At 46.4% G+C, this 22,128-nt stretch overlaps 1 protein-coding gene across 4 annotated transcripts in view; it reads left to right on the forward strand.

The window, feature by feature from the left end:
* The window catches only part of LOC309659412 (interferon alpha/beta receptor 2-like), a 49,023-nt gene extending 40,514 nt beyond the window's left edge, over positions 1-8,509 (forward strand). For 2 of the 4 annotated variants that reach the window (XM_082459124.1, XM_082459122.1), the window contains 2 exons: positions 677-834; positions 7,621-8,509. In XM_082459124.1, coding sequence (XP_082315250.1) covers positions 677-834; positions 7,621-7,902 — 440 coding nt within the window. In that variant the 3' untranslated portion in view covers positions 7,903-8,509. The other 2 variants (XR_014262790.1, XM_082459123.1) reach the window with 2 other exon arrangements.
* The last annotated feature ends 13,619 nt before the right edge of the window (positions 8,510-22,128 follow it).

Genomic DNA, 22,128 nt, shown 5'->3' on the forward strand with positions numbered 1-22,128 from the left:
AAGACACTTCTTGGTTGTAGGAGATACATATAGGTCCCAAAGGGACAGAGGAAAGATTTACAGTCCTGAGCTTTTTGTGAAAATGCACCGAGAAAGGAAGGTCAAGAGTTGGCAGAACAAAGGTGAATTCTTTTGGTAGCCTTGAGTTTTTCCAGAGAGGAGCTCAAGGGGGTGCTGGGTGGTCCCAGAGCTCAGCCTTAGGCTGCTGGCGACCACAGGAGCTGTTGGGGAGGTCTCTGAGCGCAGGGGATCAGGTGGGGTCATCTGTGCAGTTCTCAGTTCAAAACGCTGTAGCGTGTGTGTTTCACTGGGGCTCTGGGGCCCAGGGAGTCCTGTTTTCTGCTTCAAGGCAGAAGAGGTTTATCCCCACCAGGGAGCTGATCGCTACCCTGTGAGTAGATAAGGTGGATCAGAGTTCTTGCTGCTGCTGCTTTTTGTGTGTATCAGCAATCCTGCCAGAAACCCAAATTGGAGGAAGACAGGAGAGGGTGAGACTTGGAAACCGCTGGATCCTCGAACAACTGCTGGGTTTCCTCCTCACACCTTCCGGAACAAACGTGTGGGTCACCCCAACGGTAAAGGGTTACCATTGGATGTGATGGTGAAAATAGTGTTAAGGTCACTGTCACCCAATCTGTGCATGACAAGAACATGACCCAGCCCCTTGTCCCTGCAGAAACCACCCCCTCCTGGGTCGTGGCCAGTGTCCTGGGAGCCTCGGTGTGCGTCGCCCTCCTGCTGCTCATTGGCTGCTTCGTCTTGCTGCGGTGCGTTTACAAGAAGGCCAAGCATGCCATCCCCCCGAGGAATTCTCTTCCACAGCACCTGAAAGAGGTAGGTAGTAGGATGGAGCCAGATGTGGATTCGAAAACGCTGACCGGAAGTTGTCCTTCTAAGTCAGGGCCGCCTAACTCAGCTCAGCGTGGCTTCCTGGAGAATGACACACACCTTGCACGCTGGTCCCATCCCTGGTGCCACTTCAGGGAAGTCTGAGCTCATGGGACAGCCCTACGGGAGGGGGTAAAGGTTTGTTTTCCGAATCCCGCCCTCCAACCTGGACCTTGTTCCTTCTCCGACCTTCCCTGCCCCGACCCCCAAGTCATCAGGTAGCAAAGGTGATGGTCCTGGGACAGGAAGAGGTAAAGCAGAGCTCAGAGCAGAAAAGATGAGAGAGGGAAAACTGTAGGCTGAGTGCCAGCGAACAGCCGCCATGGGCAGAGGGTGGGGGGAGGGGCAAGAGCGGTCTCAGTTGTGGGATATCTGAGAGTGACTGAAATTATGGGATGTGTGTCCGAGACTTTAGGAAAGCAGTTTTGTTTTTTTTTCAAGAAAGCTATTTTCAAAAGGTTTGGGAAGAAGAAAGGATGTCCCTGGATAGAGACTGTAGGACGGAAGTGGCCTTAAGAAATGAAATCATTGTGGCTATACTCTCACACTTAGAAATGAAATCATCGTGGCTATACTCTCACACTTAGAAATGAAATCATCCTGGCTATACTCTCACACTTAGAAATGAAATCATCCTGGCTATACTCTCACACTTATAAATGAATTCATGCTGGCTATACTCTCACACTTAGAAATGAAATCATCGTGGCTATACTCTCACACTTAGAAACGAAATCATCGTGGCTATACTCTCACACTTAGAAATGAAAATATGCCGGGCTCAGCCCCAGCTGATCCTGTCTTTGGTCTCATTCCCCAGGAAACAGGCTCTAAAATGGAGATTTGCATTCAGAAGTCTTAGTGGCGGTAGCCTCGGGAGTAACACCTCTGAGGGAGAGGGGGCAGCAGGATGGGGTGAGGGATATGAAGCCAGTCCTGCAGGGGCTCTGGAGCTGGGGTGGCTCTTTAGAGACGTCCAGAGCTGAGGCTAGAGGGCCTGCGGGCCCACAGTACCCTTGGGCTGGGTGTGGGCGCCCCCAGGAAGGAGGTGTAACTAGATGTGGCAGCTCCTTCAGCCCCGGGGACCTTGGGGGAGACGCTCAGCGGGGAGGCAGCCCCACTCCCAGCAGCCAGGGGAGCAAGTTCCTCCTTCCTGAAGGACCTCTGGGTGGCGCATTGCAGCATCCACTCCAGCCCACCCCGTAAACCACCGGGACCCACGGGCGCAGCTTCTCGAGGAGCTAAGTCGATCTCTTCCCCCGGGGAAGGTTACAAGAGGAAGGTTAACGGAACAAGGTCCAGCCCCATCACTGCAGCTGGTCCCACGGGCACAAGTAACACCCGCTGCTCGGCTCTCCCTTCTAGAGGCCCCTCTCCCCTGACCAGCCGCTGCTGACATAGGCTACTGACCTGATGGGGTGACTCAGACCCTCCGCTCAGCGAGGACTGAGCCCCTGGTCACAGGACACCAGAGATCTGGGCGCTTGTGCTTATCCACTTGCCATCAGAATTGGGTAGGGGAAGTCCCAATACCACGAGCTGCCCCATCACCCAGCTGGGTGCCCCCCATCACGTAGCAGCAGCCTTGTCTCCGCCTGATGACCCACGTGGTGACTCCTTTCCTTGCTGCCTAGTTTCTTGGCACAAGGACCCTGGCACGACGAGGTGGCAGCTATAACTTAAAGTTCGATGGGATCCCTGCTGTGTCTCCTGGTGGAAACGTCCCCCTCTGGGATAGTAACTGTTTTAGGCTTTGAGACCAAGATTGAGACATTATGTAGATACTTAAGTAGCCACCTAAATGGCATCACTTACAACTCTAAAACCATTCTTAACTCCTGAGCCATACAAAGAAACGTGGATCCGGCCCGTGGGCCACAGCTTGCTGACCCCTGCTCTGAGCTCACAGAGCCTAAGATTGCATGGACACCAGTTCCCCAAGTGGGTCAGCGGGAGTGATGGCAGGCAGGGCCACTCCTACTTCTACCCCTTGGTCCCTGAACCCCTGTACTCTACTTCTTGGGGACACACCATCACATACTGTCATCGATTCTCAGTGCACGCCTGGTGCTGGAGGACAATGCGCGGTCCTCACAGGGCACCGTCTCCAAGCTGGCGTCACTCCCCAGTCCCCCCCCTACCCCCGTACCTTCAGCGGGCCGGCCGTCGTCCTTCCAGGCTGGCAGACGCTGGGTGGGTGGCCCAGCATGCAGCACCGTCAGGCTATTGCACTCCTGGCCTCCTCTGCTGTCACTGGGTCCCATGGCCTGACGTGATGTAACGTGAGGTCTGTGTCAGCCAGCACGGGCCACCGTAACAGAGTGCCACACGCTGGGTGGCTTAAACCACAGACACGTATTGTCTCAAGGTCCTGGAAGCTGGAAGTCCAAGATGCAGGTGTCGGCAGGGTCAGTTCCTTCCAAGGGCTGTGAGGGCGAAGCCGTTCCAGGTCGTTCCCCAGGCTGCTGGTGGTTGCTGGCAACCTTTGGTTCCTTAGTTTGTAGAAGCATCCCCCCATCTCTGCCTTCATCTTCACATGGCGTTCTCCCATCTGTGTCCATATCTCCTCTTCTTTAAATATACCAGTCAGGTCAGATCAGGGCCCACCCTAATGAGCTCCTTTAACCTGATTACCTCTGTAAGGACCTGTCTCCAAATAAAGTCACATTCTGGGGCATGGACTCTGGAAGGGGCACCAGTGCGCTCTGACTGGAGTTGACACCTGTCTCGGGAATGATTGGCTGTCCCTGTCCTGCGGGGCCCCGGCCGGCACCGCTGAGGCCTGACAGAGCGTCTGCTCCACTGGCAGAGGGCCCCGCTCTGGGCCTCGGAGTTCATGTGTGGTCCAGAGACCTCCCCACTTGCAGCTGCTCCCATAGTCCATCCACACGCCTCTTTCCAGACTCCCTTCCTCTGGCCCCTGACCACCAGCCTCGCCATCGGCCCCTGCCTCGGATTCCATGAGTACCTGATCTTGGGCCGCTTTTCTTTCCACACAAAGGGGATGACCAGACGCACGGCCCAGAGCTCTGCCTGTTGGGAGCTTTCTCCCCACTGCCATTCAGGGCCCCCAGTTGGGGCTCCAGTGCAGCTGTGGGCCATTTTTGGTTTGTGCCCGTGTGCCACGCTGACCTCCCTGTGAGCCACGTTTGGCCTCTTCCTGCTTCTCCTGGTCATGAGGACCCGTTCCCCGGCGCGATCATGGTGTGAGCAGAGACAGATGTGCTGGTGCAGCAGGGGTAAGTGCAGGGGAGGCCGGGCCGCCTGCACGTGTGCCCTCTGACCCCACCTCAGGACCTGGTGGGTCTGGCAGGCCTCGTGAGGGTCACTTCTAGGTGGCACGGTCACCTGGTGTCCTGTGGCCCAAGGCTCTGTCTCTCCCAAGTCCCCATGCCAATACTCCCAGAGCTGTTTTCAAACAGGGTATAATTCTCTGCTCCAGGTGGCCAGCCTGGCCTCAGAACTGTAGTGATCACACAGTGATTCTCCTCTTGGGATTTGCCATAAACTCCACTCAGCCTCTTTTCCCACCACAGACCCTCCAAGGATCTGCCGGGTCTCACGGCCTCTTCACGTTCACTGGGTTCAGCTGAGATGCCACTGGGAGATGAGGCTGGGCCTTCGTACCCCGGCATTAGCCGGCATGAGATGTGGCTAGGATGGCTTGCTCCAAAGCCTGTACCCTCTCTGGGGCCCTTTCCTGCTCCAGGGTCCCCTCAGAGCCAGCGGCCTTCTGTATCACTCACACCAGGAGCCATATTCCTGGTGTGGAACGTGCAGCCCCCCAGAACCCAAAGAGGCCCACCTCGCATCGCGCTTCCCTGGTAGGGGTGGCGGGTAAGACACAATAACGGGCCCTTCCTTTGGAGAGGATGTCCTGGCATTCGCTATTCCGTGGGATCCCTAAAACTGATGTGACAGGTCCCTGACTCTTCACAGGGTGAGTTCCCCACCCTCCGAAGTGCGTGTCTTAGGGAGGCCTTGCCGCTTCTTGCTTTCCTGGGCCTGTTAACGTGTTGTCGTCGTGGTAGCTGACGTCGGGCCTTTGTTCCCACACCGGCCGGTCCATTGTCCCGGCTGCCCCTGGGAAGGACTCGTGCGAGGCGGCTCCCTTCTGCGGAGGGCAGTTCCTGGACGGGGACTTGGCTGGGAGCTGTTTCAGCTCCAGTGAACAAGTGTGGGCAGTACAGCTCCTGACATGGGTAGAAAGTGGACCGCGTGACTGTAGGCAAGAGATTCAGAGCGGCCGGAACCTTCTAACGAGAGTGCCAGCGAGACTGCAGCACCAGGGTGAGACACGCACCTTCTAGAGGGGCACTTCTGAGAAGCCGTATTCGTGGCAGGAAGAACAAAGAGGGGCGGGCCCTTTGCTCTGCGTAGGAGGTGTTCTATAAATGGAGAGCCAAGAGGAAGCAAAACTGTGCACCTGCTTTTTTGCTTCTGCCTTCACCATCAAAGGGACTCATCAGACAGGAAAGGACAGATGGGACAACAATGTGGTATCAGGCAAGTCAAAGCCAGAGACGAGTTTAATTAAGGGGTCAGTTGGCAGGAGCTCTGGCCTCCAAGGCTAGAAGACTTGGCAGGCTTGACTGTGGACCAGTGAGAAATATGGGTGGGCGGGGGAGGCTGGAGAGGGGCCAGCGGAGTGAGGGCGAAGGAAGTGCCAGGAACCCATGAGCAGATCAGGGTCCTCAGATCATGAAATTCTCCAGTTTTGACTCAAAATGCAGAGAATTCACTAACCATAATTTTGAGTTGAGGGAGATTTGCTGGGGATGGAGACTTTTAGTTGAAAAAGCCATCGGGAGGTTTACCCACCACGGATACACTGAGCCGGCCACCAGCCTGCTATTCGCTTTCTTGACATTTAGCACATCTTGCTTTGTTCTCTCCTCTCCTGTCTCCCAGGAGAGTCAAGGGTAGCTTCCAGTCTGTTCCCCTGGCTGCGCTGGAACAGAGCATTTGGGGAGGTCCCTCCTCCCCCACAGCTACCGCCTTTGCACAACAGATCTGGGTGAAATTCCTCTGACCCCTCCCTTTCCCTTCTGTCGGCTGATGGGGGTGGGGGAGGGTAGAATTTAGGTTAAGTCGTCTTAAAGGGCTGAGGTATGGAAATTACTTTCAGAAGGCTTAACTGATCCCTTAAAGGTGGAACCAACTGAGGGGAAGAAGTTAAAAATGCCACGCTTTAAGGAATGTTTCTGCACCTCGTCCTGAAGATTAAGAGCCTTGGTGAACCTACAAGGATGAAAAGTGGAGCACGTGCACTCAGCAGATATTTCAGGAAACATACATGGGCATCTTCATGGTCGAAGTGTTGGAGTGACAAGGATGGTCAGACTCTGGTTCCTGCCTGTAACTCGCCCGTCTGCTGGGAGGGACACACCCTGAGGGGTCATCGTTCGTAAAATGGGCTAGATGGAAACAAAGCACATAGATTTTAAATTTGCTAGTAGCCGCAGTTACTTTTAAAGTAAAAAGGAACAGAGGAAATTAATATTAATAATACAGTTTATGCAACCCAATATATCCCAAATATCATTTCAACATGCAATCAGTTATTTTTTCCAATTGTTGAAACATTTACATTCTCTTTTTCATACGAAGTCTTCAAAATCAGGTATGTGTTTTACACCTCTAGCACACGTAGATCCAGACCAGCCAGGTTTCAAGTGGCTGGTGGCCGCCACACTGGACGCCACGGAGCTGAGGGCCGAAACAGAGGGACACACAGGCTGCTGGGGAGCACCAAAGAGGGCCCCCAACTCAGCCTGAGGACGCACGGGAGACTGACTGTTATTCCAGGACACATGTACCCGCCATGCTCACAGCATCCCTGCTTCCTAGAGGCAAGGATGCCAGACTGCGTCAGCCCCAGAGCATCGGATCATCCTTAAAGTCTCCCTCTGGGTGTACAGGAGGGACTCTCAGAGGGGGACCTGTGATCACTTAGCAAATGAGATGCAGGTTTATTGTCGCGTTTTTTAAATTGTGGTAAAATACACATAACATAAAACTTACCACCTTATCCACTTTTAAGCGTCCAGTTCAGTGGTATTAAGTACATTTACATTGTTGTACAACCTTCACCACCTTCCAGTCACAGGACTCCTTTCATCTTGCAAGACAGAAACTGTATCCGATAAACAAAGCTCCCCATCTCCCTTCTCCCCCCGGCCCCGGCCACCACTGTCACTTTCTGTCTGTGAATTTGCCTAGTCTAGGTGCCTCGTATAAGTGGAATCATGCACCATTTGTCCTTTTCTGTCTGGCATATTTCACCTAGCATAAGGTTCATCCACGTTGTAGTGTATATCAACTTCATTACATTTTGAGGCAGAAAATATTCCATCGTACGGCTAGACCTCATTCTGTTTATCCAGTCCTCCATGGATGGGCCCTTGGACCGCTTCCATCTTTGTCAATTGTGAATAATGTTGCTCTGAAGACGGGTATATATATATATATATATATATATATATATATATATATATATATATATATACACATATATATATATACTGCTTTCAGTTCTTATGGGTGTATACCCAGAAGTGGAATTGCTGGGTCATATGGTAATTCTATTTTTAATTTTTTGAGGAAGTGTCATACTGTTATTGTCACATTTTTTTAAAACAGCGTTTTCCAGCCAGGAGTTCTGTATAAAACTGTGAGCCCAGAAAAAGAAATGGGAAGCTTTGATAAGTAACTCTTTTTCTTCTCCGGCAGTTTCTGAACCACCCTCATCACAGCACACTTCTCTTATTCTCCTTCCCACTGGCTGTTGAGAATGAAGTCTTTGACACGCTGAGCGTCATCACAGAAGTGTCCGAAAGCCACACGCCGAAGCTCGGGGCGGGCTGCAGCCTCAGCACCTTGTCTGGGCCGCGATCCCCTGAGCTGGTCTCCGAGGAGGAAACACACTCAGCCGGGCACAGCGACCCCCTCCTTCTCACGCCTGCCTCTGAGGGTGATCAGGGCAGCCGACAAACAAGGGCTGAGACCAGCTGAGTAACCCCCAAATTGAGAACCTCAGACGCTGGGACAACGTCCACACCGCCAAGGAGCCGGATTTGAAAGGCTCACTTGGCACAAATACTCCATCTTGGGAACTAGCCACCTTATAAAGGCCTTAATGATTTGAAAAAACAGTTAGCCACTGAAGGTATGATCTTCAGCCTCATGTGCTCACTCATATAAAAAAGTTCCAGGGAATTCCCTGGCGGTCCAGTAGTTAGGATTCGGCGCTCTCACTGCTGGGGCCTGGATTCAATCCCTGATCGGGGAACTAAGATCCCACAAGCCACACGGCCCAACAAACAAAACGAAAAACAAGTTTTAAATGGTGAGAAACAAAAAATATTTAAAATGCTGTAAAACATTTGCTGTAAAACCTGACCAGAGTAAAACCAAGATGCTGTAAAACCTGACCGGAGTGCCGATAGACTGATGTGAAAAATGGCCTCGACTCAAAAGTAATCGTCAGCAAACACTGTACATGTACAGAGCGCAGACTCTGTGGGTTCTCAGGGACACTTTGACTGGATTTATTTTTCTATGCGGACACATTTTATATATATAGTGCTGGTGCTCAATTAAAGTCTTATTCTCTGTTTAATCCGTGTGCGTTCGTTTAATGACACTACATCTGTGTGATTGTCAGATTCAACCAGGCTCTCGTGTGCCATCTTTAATGTTCATTGATTCAGCGGATGTTCCTCAGTCCCTGCCTGCTGTCAACCAGGGACTGTGCCAGGAGCAGGGGTCCGACAGCATCTGGGAAGCTTCAGAGAATAGAAGGCCCTGGGCTTTGAATTCTACCTCGGACACTTACTAGCCTGTAACCTCTCAGTTTCCTCATCTGTACCTGGGGATGTAAGGATTAGTGACACTTGGTGAAAAATGCCCACCCCAGTGCCAGTACATGGTAGTCACTCAATAAACGGTAGCTGGCCTTACCAGCTACATAATCTCATGGGTATGACTGACTTCACAAACCTCGGTCAGCAACAAATGTCCTAGCAGACAAATAAAGCAGATCCATCAAAAGTCCCCAGAATAGAAAAACCACTATTTGAAATAATTTGACATTTTTTAAAAGAGACTACATGGGGGAAGAGATCAGAAGTTTGTTGACCCGTTCAGTATTTTTAAATTTCTTTCAATAATGTGAGGGAGAGATCACCATGTTTTGGGTTCTTAGTGCCCCTGATTCTAATCTGGGGCTAGTCTTACGACAAGGGAGAAATTAATTCTCTTCCCCAGTTCAGCTCTTCCTCCCTGAAGGAGGCGTGACAGGAGGGCTGTCAAGTTGTACACATGTAGATGCACCTGACTTGGGAGAGAAGGAAAGGAGATGCCCCATTATTCATCCAGTCCCTGCCTAAACCCCTCTTCATATGTTTGAGGAATCTCCATCTTGGCAAGTGTGAAGGGGCTCAAAATGCCACCTGCTCATTTCCAGCCCCCTTGCTGCTGGACTATAGGCACATAACCGGGGCTCCAGCCCAGCTTTCAGTTGGAAGATGGGGAGGTGGGTGCAGGGCAGCAGTAGAGGCAGGGGTTCCGGTAGAAGCATCCAGTAGCCAGGGGGAATTAGCATCAGCAACAGACTAGGTCTGATTTGGACATTGTTCCTGCCTGCGTCCTCCCAAGGCTGTTCCTCCAACCCTTCCTGAGATTCTGTGAGCTCCCCAAGATCAGGTTGAGACACTCGTTTCCTGCTTCTATCAGCCAGAGTCAGCTTCCAGTGGTTGCAACTAAAACCCCGAACAGGCCTCCAAAAGCAAAACAGAGTGGATGTGGATCTCCCAGTCCTAAAAGCCCACCCGGGCGGGCACGGGAGTAAGACAGGAGTGAGCCATCACATCTCTGCATGATTCCCCAGCAGAGGGATTTTCAGCAGCACCTGTCCTCCAGGGCTGGGAGATCCTGGAGGCCTTCGGGGGACCAGCTGAAGCCTGAGAGTGACTAGCTGGAGACTGCAGGTGTAACAACCTCCTACCAAGAATGGGAGACACAGTGAGGCTAAGACGGGGGCAAAGAAAGGCACAGGCCCTCCAGGGCCGGGAGCTGACCCGAGTTGCTGCCCTGGCCCGCCCCATATTTTGTGTTGTGGGAGTGGAATCAGAGGCATCTCAGCCACCAGGGTCTCTAGCCACACTGAGAGATGCACCGTCCACTGTCTGAGTGCCTCCCCCCTCCCCCGGCATACATCCCCAACTCCCACCACTGATGGATGTTTGCTGAGGTCTCCCTCATATTCCATCCTCCTCATGACTCCGTGTGTCTCTTGATCGCCTCTTTAATGATGAAATTTGCTCATGTCTCTGCACGATGAATAAGAAGGGGACATGTCTACCATTTGGCCCCCAAGATGTCAGCAATCTTAGGGAACTACATCTAGACTTCCCTGTCCCGCAGGATGGCAATTTCCCTGACCCTCAGATGAAGTCAACTAAAATGCTGGATGTTATGTTTAAAAAACAACACTTCAAATGTTTTCTAGCAAGGAAGGAAGGAATATTCAGAGGCCGAAACCTAGAGAAGTTTGTCAAGTACCACCTTTCACCTTGAGGGCATTTGACAAATCCTGTAGATTTCAGCCCCTCACAAGGACTCAGGGGACAGAAGACAAAGCTCTGGGCTCACTCAAGGTGGGGCGTAAAGGAGGCCTCCCCATAAATCTGAAATCCCAAAGAACGTCCGCTACCCTGTAAAAGGTGAACCGGGAATAAGTGAATTCCATCCCACCCTTATATCAGTTTCCTGTGGCTGCCATAATAACGTGTCACAGAATTTGTGACTTAAAGCAACAGAAACTTATTCTCTCACAGTTCTGGACTTCAGAAGTCCAAAATCAGTATCACTAGGCTGAATTTAATGTGTCGAAAAAGTCTTCAGAGTTTCTAGGGGACAACCTGTTCCTGCCTCTTCCAAATGCCGGTGTTCCCTGGCTTGCGACAGCATCACTCCAATCTCTGCCCCATAATCATATCACCTGCCCTTCCTTTGTATGTGTGTCTCCCTCTGCCTCTCTCTGATAGAGACACTTGTGGTTGCATTTAAGGCCCCCCCAGATAATTATCCGGGATCACTTACCCAACTCGAGATCCTTAATTTAATCACATCTGCAAAGACCCTTTTCCCAAATAAGGCCACATTCACAGATGCCAGAGACTAGGACCTGGTACCTTTGAGGGTCATTATTCAGCCTACTACACACCCTCCCCAGGGACTACAAGCAAACCTTTTTGGTTTCGGTTTTATTTCTGAGTGGAGAGGCAAGATAGTATCTTTCCTGAGAAGTTACAATCTCAAAACTGTAGGTTCGAAGCCCCAAATCACACTTTCTGGGTGGTCAAAAAAAACTTCAGGGTTAACTGTTAGAAATCACAAAACCCAAAAAGAAAGCATCACAAGCAAGAGCCAGCAGAAACAACAGGCAGCTGAGCCAGATCCACCAACACTTCAGATACTGACATAAACACTCCGAGAATAGACAGTGTGCTGGGTGCAGTCAAAGAAGTGTAAGAAGACATTGATAACATCAGGACAGCACAAGAGGCTGAATGATTCATAGGAACGCAAATCTCAGTGGCTTTGAGAACAAAGACTTCTTTCTCACTTAATTTTGTTTATGGCTCTCAGTCAACTGAGGGTCTGTTCTTATCTCAGTGACATCTTTATTCTAGGATCTAGGCTGAAGGACCTGCCAAATGGGGAGAGAACTGCCAGCCCCACAATAGTCCTTAGAGCTTCTGCTGGACACGGAGCATGTCACTGCTTTGCACTTCCTTTGGCCAAAGGTATGGCCAGGTGAGACGTCAGTGGAGTGGGGAAGTGTACGACTCCCCAGGGAGGAACTGCAAGTCACACTGGAGCAGTGGGGACTGTATGATTCCCTCCCAAGGAAGAGAGAGAACAACTGGGAGCAATAATCACAATCCACTGCAGACTAAGAAACGATCAAACAGATTTGGCGGTGGGGGGGGGGGGTTGGGGGGGAAGAAGTAGAAGATGTGATAAACAGACCTCTGGAAATGAAAAATATAATACAGTTGACCCTTGAACAACACACGTTTGAACTGTGTGGATCCACTTATATGCAGATTTTTCCAATAAATACATACCACAGTGCTACACAATCTGTGGATGTGGAACCACGGCTACGAGGGCCGACTGTAAAGTTATATACGTGAATTTTTGACAGTGCAGGGTTTCGGTATCCCTAACCCTCGCATTGTTCAAGGGTCAAGTGGAACTGACATATAAAAGTCAGAGGATGGGCTTAATAGCAGATTAGGAAATACTGAAGTGAAAATAAGTAAATTGGACAGAAAGGGGAGCACATTAGTCAGGATACAGAGAAACAGAGCCAATGGGATGTGTGTGTGTGTGTGTGTTTGCACGCATATATATATAGAGAGAGAGAGCGAGAGAGAGAGAGAGGAGAGGAGAGAGAAAGACATTTATATTAGGGAACTGGCTCATGCAACTGTGGAGGCTGGCAAGTCTAAAATATATAGGGCAGCCAGACACCCAGGGAAGGGTTGACGTTTCAGCTGAGTCCAATGGGCAATCTGGAGGCAGAATTACTCCTTCCCCTGGGGACCTCAGTATTTTTCCTCTCAAGGCCCTCAGCAGATTAGATGAGACCCACTGACATTACATTACATTACATTACAGAGGGTAATCTGCTTTACTCAAAGTCTACTGATTGAAATGTTAATCTCATGTAAAAAAAAATATCTTCAGAGCAACATTCAGACTGGTATTTGATCAAATATCTGAGTACTATGGCCTCACCAAGTTGACAAATAAAATTAACCATCACCAGGAGGGTAGATCTGAAGTGATTATCAAGGATGCATTACAGAGAAACATAAGGATGGAAAATATGAGAGGTTAAAATATAATATATATGAGAATAGAGTGAGATGATCTATTACATCTCTAATCACAGTCTCAGGAGGAGGAGTGAGAAAGGATGAGGCAAAAGCAATATTTGAAAAGATAATGACTGATGAAAGACACCAGTCTACAAGCTCAGGAATTCCAATAAATCTCTAGCTGGACAAAGAAGAAGAAACCACATCAGGGTGAAACTACAGGGCATCAAAAACAGAGAAGGCACATTACCTTCAAAGAAAGAACAATTAAATTATGGATGATTTCTTGATACAAATGAACTTATTTACAAAACAGAAACAGACTCACAGACTTAGAGAACGAACTTATGGTTACCAGTGGGGAAGGGTGGGGAGAAGGGATAGTTAGGGAGTTTGGGATTGACATGTACACACTGCTGTATTTAAAATTGGTAACCAACAAGGACCTACTATGTAGCACAGGGAGCTCTGCTCAATATTATGTAACAACCTAAATGGGAAAAGAATTTGAAAAAGAATAGATACATGTATATGTATAACTGAATCACTTTACTGTACACCTGAAACTAACACAATGTTGTTAATCAACTATACTCCAATATAAAATAAACAGCTTTGGGCTTCCCTGGTGGCGCAGTGGTTGAGAGTCTGCCTGCCGGTGCAGGGGACGCGGGTTCGAGCCCTGGTCTGTGAGGATCCCGCATGCCGCGGAGCACCTGGGCCCGTGAGCCACGGTTGCTGGGCCTGCGCGTCTGGAGCCTGTCCTCCGCAACAAGGGGGGCCGCGATGGTGAGGGGCCCGCGCGCCGCGGTGGGGGGTGGTCCCCGCTTGCCGCAACTGGGGAGAGCCCTCGCACAGAGAAGAGGACTCAACACAGTCATAAATAAATAAATAAATAAATAAAAGAACGTGAATTTCTTTAAAAAAAAAAAAAAAACAGCTTAAATAATAAATGATGATTTCTCAGCAGTAATAAAAGCCAAAAAGTGATAGACTACCTTCCAAGTGCACCAAAATTTTTGTCAACTTTGAACTGTATATCCTGCAAAAAATATCTTTCAGGAAAAGGGATAAAATAAAGACTCAGACAAACAAAAGTTGATGACGTTTGACATAAAAAGACCTTTTTGGATAAAGATCTAAGGGATATATTTCAGGCAGAAGGAAACTATTCCCAGATGGAAGTTATGTAAGAAGAAATACAGGAAAGAAACTGGTAAATATATGAGTAAATCTAAACAACTATTTTCTGTATAAAACAATAATAATATATACTGGGTTTAAAAAATAACTTAAACACAGGGAGGAGAACGATTGAAGATGAAACGTTCTAAGGTCCTGTTGTGTTTCAGAGGAGAATAAGATGAATCTGAGCCATGGATAAGTTAAGTATTAAAATTTCTAGAGTCACCTCATTACTAGAGAAGTGGTTCTTAATTGAGGAGGGGCAGTTTTGTCTCCCACAGGACATTTGACAATGTCTGGAAACACTTTTGATTGTCCCAACTGACATCAAGTGAGTAGAAGCCAGGCTTTGTGATAAATACTTTACATTTATTATCTTACTTATTATTTGTGGCTGAACCTTCCACAGGACCCTCTGAAGCCATGTAACAAAAGCCCAAGGCAGGCCATGGGAGCTGCACTAAGAGTTCATCCCAGATGTGTGACGAGGGCCATGGCCTGGGCCTTGCTGGTGCTCAGGGTGGATTCTGTGGCCTTGCCAAGTCTCTAGAGCCCGGCTATCTTGAGGAGGATGTGGGCAACTGGCTGCTGAGGCTGCAAACTTTGCAGCTAGGAAGTGAAGAAGGAGGGGAGAATCTCACCAGTGAGAAAATGTCCAAGAACTCTGAGACCAGAAAGGGATTCAGCAGGTCATCTTGTGGGCCACCATGAGGACATTGTAGCAGAAACATATGTCCTGTTTGTTTGAAAGACCCCCTGAGGGAAGCCAGCATGAGCCAACTTCCTGTCACTCCCAACCATCCCCTTGCTGTTTTCTTCTGGAAGCCCAGCCTTGGGCTGGGCTCACTGCACTTCCTCACGGGCACTTCCTACCCTGCCCTCCAACCCCAGATCAGCCTCCAGGTCACCCTGTTCCTCCTCACCACTGTGGTTCTCAGCCACAGCTGCCAATGCAGCCACCTGGTGAGCTTTAGAAGTGTCAATGCCAGGTCTCACCCTGACCAAACAATTCCGGCTCTCTGGGGTGGGATTCAGGCATCCTAGGTTTTAAATCTCTCCCAGGTTATTCCAGGGAGTTTGCAACCAAGGTGCAGATTGCTGCTCTGTCAGAGCAGGTGTTAGAGGTTGTAAGTACTTGTTACCCTACACTCCCATCTGTCTTCCTGTTCTCTAGCCTTCAAAGGCATCACTCTTGCTTTTAATACCCAGCTAAAGGGTCCACCATCACTCTCCACTTTTACGTGACGGTCAGAAGTTATTTGGGGTTGTGAACATCTCTGGGAAATATTTTCATGGCAGAAAACTTTCCCTCCCAGCACTGCTCCAGGCTTCTGAGCTGCTCACCACTGGCCATCTGGGAAGTAATTCTCCCCGCGGCTACCCCTTTCTCTGTGCTAGCACCTAACACAGTACCTAGTACTAAGAAGTGTCTGCTGAAATAATGGATAATAAAAAATGGTAAACTGAAGCCTTCTTGAATACCTGGTAACTACACTGAAGATCAAACAGAGACTCATTAACACACGCAGATGAAATAGAACTAATTCTGTTTAAGTAAGTTAACAGAACACAAAACATATGCAAGAGAAAAATAAAATCAGTGAAAATATTCCAGATAAAAGAAAAAGGTTATATTCTATACGGTTGTCCTGACTACTTTTAAATTGAGTTGAAGTTGTTTGTCACCTTCAACTGTATATCAGAGGTCACTCAGAATTTTACAGCATCTCAATTCTACTCCCCATTTTTAGTATTTTTACTTCTTGTTGCCAAAACTGCAGCCCTTATTTTAGTTAGCAGCAGAAAAGTGGGTTAGAAATCATACCATCAGTAGTAAACTTTGTTTTAATGTTAAAAGTCATCTTTGAGCACAAGGACCAATGGTGGAGTATTTTCACCAAATGAGCTTTTAAAATTTAGCTCTTTGAAAGAAAGAAATGGAGAACTGTAATAAGGATGGACCAAATACTGTGGAAGAAAGTTAAGGTTTTTTAAAAAGAAACTTAAGTTTTTTAAAAGTCCTGTTACAAAGGACAGAGAAGGTAGCAAAGTAAGAAGACACTGAGCTCACCTCTTCCCATGGGCACACCCAAATTACAACTATTTACAGAGCAACTATCGATGAGAACAACCTGAAGACCAGCAGAAAAGATTTTCCACAGCTAAAGATATAAAGATAGAACCACAATGAGACAGGTAGGAGGGGTAGAGACATTATATAGTGAAGACCCATACCCCACTATAGGCAATCCACAAATAGGAGGATAACAATTGTAGAGATTCTACCCAAGCAGGGAGGGGTCCGAGCTCCACATTGGGCTCCCTAGGCTGGGGGGTCCTGCACTGGAAAGATGAGCCCCCAGAATGTTTGGTTTTGAAGGCCAGTGGGGCTTGCATACAGGAGAGGCAGAGGGCCATGAAAAACAGAGACTCTCTTCCTAAAGGGTGTGTGCAAGTTCTCACACTCTCCAAGACCCAGCACAGAGGCAGTAATTTGAAAGGAACCTGGGTCATACCCACTTGCTGCTCTTGGAGAGCCTCCCGGAGAGGCAGGAGGACACTGGGATTCTCCATGGGGACATAAACATTTGTGGCAGCCATTTTTGGAATGGACACTGGTACTGGCAAGCACCATTTTAGGGTCCTCCCTCTAGCCTATTAGTGTTGGGGGCTTACCCACCCACCAGCTGGTTGGCATCAGTCCCACAGCCACCCAGGCCAAGCAGCCAGTCACACCCACTTGTAGGCCAGCTCTGCCTTGCAGCCAGCTGCCCTAGAGCCTGGCCCCACCCACCAGGGGGCTCAGGACCAAGTCTCACCCACCAGCGGGCCAGCACCAGTCCTGGAACACCCTGGGATCCACAGCCAGCTGCCTCAGGACTCAGCTTCACCCACCAGCACACCAGCACCAGCCCCAGGACCCACAGCCAGCCACTCCAGAACCCAGCTCCTCCCACCAGTGGGCTGGCAGCCACTGCATGAGGCAGGGCCTGGCAGCCCCAACTACCAGCACACTCCCAGTAGTCAGCCCTGCCACAACAGAAGAACCCATGCAGCCCACATGGAGGACACCCCTAGAGCAATAGCTCTCATAACCAGAGGGGAGTGTGCTGCTGGGCCCCATAGGACATCTCCTATATAAGGCCACTTCTCCAAGATCAGGAAACATAGCCAAGCTACCTAACACATACAAATAAACAAAGAATTAGGCAAAACAAGGCAATGGAGGAATATGTTCCAAATGTAGGAACAAGATAAAAACCTAGAAGAAGAAATGCAAATCAAAACTACAATGAGGTATCACCTCACATCGGTCAGCATGGTCATCATCAAAAAATCTACAAACAATAAATGCTGGAGAGGGTGTGGAGAAAGGGGAACCCTCCTGTACTGTTGGTGGGAATGTAAATTGATACAGCCACTATGGAGAACAGTATGGAGGTTCCGTAAGAAACTAAAGATAGAACTACCATACGACCCAGCAATCCCACTCCTGGACATATACCCTGAGAAAACCATAATTCAAAAAGATACATGCACCCAATGTTCATTGCAGCACTATTTACAATAGCCAGGACATGGAAGCAACTTAAATGTCCATCAACAAAGGAATGGATAAAGAAGATGTGGTACATATATACAATGGAATATTACTCAACCATAAAAAGGAATGAAATTGTGCCATTTGCAGACACATGGATGGACCTAGAGACTGTCATACAGAGTGAAGTAAGTCAGAAAGAGAAAAACAAATATCATATATTAACGCATGTATGTGGAATCTAGAAAAATGGTATAGATGAACTTATTTGCAAAGCAGAAACAGAAACACAGACATAGAGAACAAATGTATGGATACCAAGCGGGGGAAGGGGGGGAAGGAGGGGGTGGGGTGGATTGGGAGATTGGGATTAACATATATACACTACTATGTATAAAATAGATAACTAATGAGAACCAACTGTATAGCACAGGGAACTCTACTCGGTGCTCTGTGGTGACCTAAATGGGAAGGAAATCCAAAAAAGAGGGGATATATGTATATGTATAGCTGACTCACTTTGCTATACAGCAGAAACTAACACAACATTGTAAAGCAACTATACTCCAATAAAAAAATAATTAAAAATTTAAAAATTAAAAATTAAATTTAAAAATTAAAATAAATAAAATATTTTAAAATTTAAAAAAAAACCTAGAAGAATAAATAAGCAAAGTGGAAATAAGCAATCCCAATAAAGATTTCAAGGTAATGATCATAAAGATGATCAACAAACTCTGGGGGACTTCCCTGGTGGTCCAGTGGCTAAAACTCTGCATTCCCAGTGCAGGGGGCCCAGGTTCGATCCCTAGTTGGGGAACTAGATCCTGCATGCCTCAACTAAGAGTCTGCATGCCACAACTAAAAGATCCCACATGCTGCAACTAAAGATCCCCCATTTGGCAACAAAGATCCCACATGCTGTGACTAAGACCTGGCACAGCCAAATAAAGAAAGAAAGGAAGAAATATTAAAAACAAAAACAAAAAACTCTGAAGAAGAATGAGTGAACACAGTGAGAATTTTAATAAAGAGTTAGAAAATATAAAGAAGAACCAAACAGAGCTGAGGAACACAGTAACTGAAATAAAAAATACACTAGAAGAAATCAACAGTAGATTAGATGATACAGAGGAATGGATCAGCAAACTGGAAGTAAGAGTAGTGGGAATAACCCAAGCTGAACAGAAAAAAAAAGGAGAAAAAGAATTTTTTAATTAGGATAGTTTAAGAGACCTCTGGGACAACATCAAGCATATTAACATTTGCATATTAAGGGTCCCAGAAGGAAAAGATAGGAGAAAGGGGCAGAGAACTTATTTGAAGAAATAGTAGCTGAAAAATTCCCTAACCTGGGAAAGGAAACAGACATCCAGGTCTAAGGAGCATACAGAGTCCCAAACAAGATGAACTCAAAGAGGTCCACACCAAGACACACCATAAGTAAAATGGCAAAATAAAGAGAGAATCTTAAAAGCAGCAGGGGAAAAGCAACTAGTTACATATAAAGCAACTCTGATAAGGCTATCAACTGACTTTCAGCAGAAACTTTGCCAGCCAGAAGGAAGTAGCATGATATATTTAAAGTGATGAAAGGAAAAAACCTACAGCCAAGAATACTGTACTTGGCAAGGATATTATTCAGATTTGAAGGAAAGATAAAGAGTTTTATAGACAAGTAAAACTAAAAGAGTTCAACACCACTAAACTGGCTTTATAGGAAATGTTAAAGGGACGTCTCTAAGCAGAAAAGAAAAGGCCACAGCTAGAAATATAAAAATTATAAAAAGAAAAATCTCATTGGTAAAGGCAAATATACAGTAAAATAGTAGATCAACCACTTATAAAGCTAGTAGGAGGTTAAAAGAAAAAAAGTATTAAAACAATCTATATCCACAATAAATAGTTAAGGGATACACAAAACAAAAAGATGCAATTTGAGGTCAAATATATTAAACGGGGGAGGGGGGAGTGAAAATGCAAGGTTTGGCATGTATTCTAATTTAATAGAGCATCAGATTAAAATAATTTTATATATATCCTTATGGTAACCACAAACCAAAAATCTTTAATAGATACCCACAGAAAAAAAGAGAATGAAATCCAAACACAACACTACAGATAGTCATCAAATCACACGGGAAGAGAGCAAAAGAAGAAAGGAACAAAAAAGAACTACAAAAACAACCATAAAACAATTAACAAAATGGCACTAAGTACATAGCTATCAATAATCACTTAAAATGTAAATGGACTTACTGCTCCAATCAAAAGACATAGAGTGGCTGAACAGATACAAAAATAAGATCCATCTATATGCTGCCTGCAAGAAACTCACTTCAGATCTAGACACACACAGACTGAAAGTGAGGGATGAAAAAAGGTATTCCATGCAAATGGAAATGGAAAGAAAGCCAGGGTAGCAATACTCATGTCAGAAAAAACGGACTTTAAAATAAAGACTGTAACAAGAGATAAGGACATTACATAATGATCAAGGGCTCAATCCAACAAGAAGATATAACAACTGTAAATATATATGCACCCAACATAGGAGCACCTAAATACATAAAGCAAATATTAAAAGACATAAAGGGAGAAACTGATGGTAACACAATAATAGTAGGGGACTTCAATACCACATTTACATCAATGGACAGATCATTCGGGTAGAAAATCACTATGTAAACACTGGCCTTAAATGACGCATTAAACCAAATGAGCTTAATATATAGAACATTCCATCCAAAAGCAGAATACACATTCTCTTCAAGTGCACATGAAACATTCTCCAGAATAGATCATGTGCTAGGCCACAAAACAAGTCTCAGTAAATTTAAGAAGACTGAAATCATATCAAGAATCTTTTCTGACCACAGTTCTATGAGACTAGAAATCAACTACAAGGGAAAAAAATGCAAAAACCACAAGCACATGGAGGCTAAATAATATACTATTAAACAACAAATGGGTCACTGAAGAAATCAAAGAGGAAATCAAAAATACCTGCAGGCAAATGAAAATGGAAATACAATGATCCAAAATCTATGGAACACTGCAAAAGCCATTCTAAGAGGAAGGTTTATAGTGCTAAAGCCTACCTCAAGAAACAAGAAAAATCTCAAATAAACAACCTAAACTTACACCTAAAGGAACTAGAAAAAGAACAAACAAAACCCCAAAGTTAGTAGGAGGAAAGAAATCATAAAGATCATAGCAGAGGGCTTCCCTGGTGGCGCAGTGGTTGAAAATCTGCCTGCCAATGCATGGGACACGGGTTCGAGCCCTGGTCTGGGAAGATCCCACATGCCGCGGAGCAACTAGGCCCATGAGCCACAACTACTGAGCCTGCGCGTCTGGAGCCTGTGCTCCGCAACAAGAGAGGCCACGATAGTGAGAGGCCCGCGCACCACGATGAAGAATGGCCCCTGCTTGCCGCAACTAGAGAAAGCCCTCGCACAGAAATGAAGACCCAACACAGCCATAAATAAATAAATAAATAAATAAAGGAGTTACTTTAAAAAAAAAACTTATATATAAAAAAAAGATCATAGCAGAAATAAATTAAAGAGAGGCTAAAAAAAATAGAAAAGATCAATGAAACTAAGAGCTGGTTATTTGAGAAAATAAACAAAATTCATAAACCATTAGTCAGACTCATCAAGAAAAAAAGAGAGGGCACAAAACAATAAACTCAGAAATGAGGTTACAACAAACACCACAGAAATAGAAAGCATCATAAGAGATTACTACAAACAATTTTACACCAATAAAATGGACAACCTAGAAAGAATACATAAATTCCTAGAAATGTATAGTCTCCCAAAACTGAATCAGGAAGAAATAGAAAATATGAACAGACTGATTACCAGTAATGAAACTGAGTCACTAATCAATAAACTCCCAACAAACAAAAGTCCAAGACCAGGTGGCTTCACAGGTGAATTCTATCAAACGTTTAAAGAAGAGTTGATGCCTATCCTTCTCAAACTATTCCATAAAATTGAAGAGGAAGGAATGCTTCCAAACTCATTCTCCAAAGCCAGAATTACCCAGATACCAAAACCAGACAAAGACACCACATGCAAAAAAAATTGCAGGCCAATATCCCTGATGAACATAGATGCAAAAATCCTCAAAAAATATTAGCAAACTGAATTCAACAATACATTAAAAGGGTCACACACCATGATCAAGTGGGATTTATGCCAGGGGTGCAGGGATGGCTCAATACCTGCAAATCAATCTATATGATATGCTACATTAACAAATTGAAGAATAATAATCATATGATCATTTCAATAGCTGCACAAAAAGCTTTGGCAAAATTCAACATCCATTCATGATAAAAATTGTCAGCATAGTGGATATAGAGGGGATATACCTCAACATAATAAAGGTCATATATGATAAGCCCACAGTTAACATCATACTTAATGGTGAAAAGCTGAAAGCGTTTCCTCTAAGATCAGGAACAAGACAAGGATGCCTACTCTCACCACTTTTATTCAATATATTATTGGAAGTCCTAACCACAGCGATCAGACAGGAAAAAAATAAAAGGAATCCAGTTGGAGAGGAAGTAGTGAAACTGTGACTATGACTGCTGACGACATGATA

Source organism: Balaenoptera physalus (genome assembly GCF_965194825.1).
Source record: "Balaenoptera physalus genome assembly, chromosome: 4".
In the NCBI taxonomy this organism is placed as follows: domain Eukaryota; kingdom Metazoa; phylum Chordata; class Mammalia; order Artiodactyla; family Balaenopteridae; genus Balaenoptera; species Balaenoptera physalus.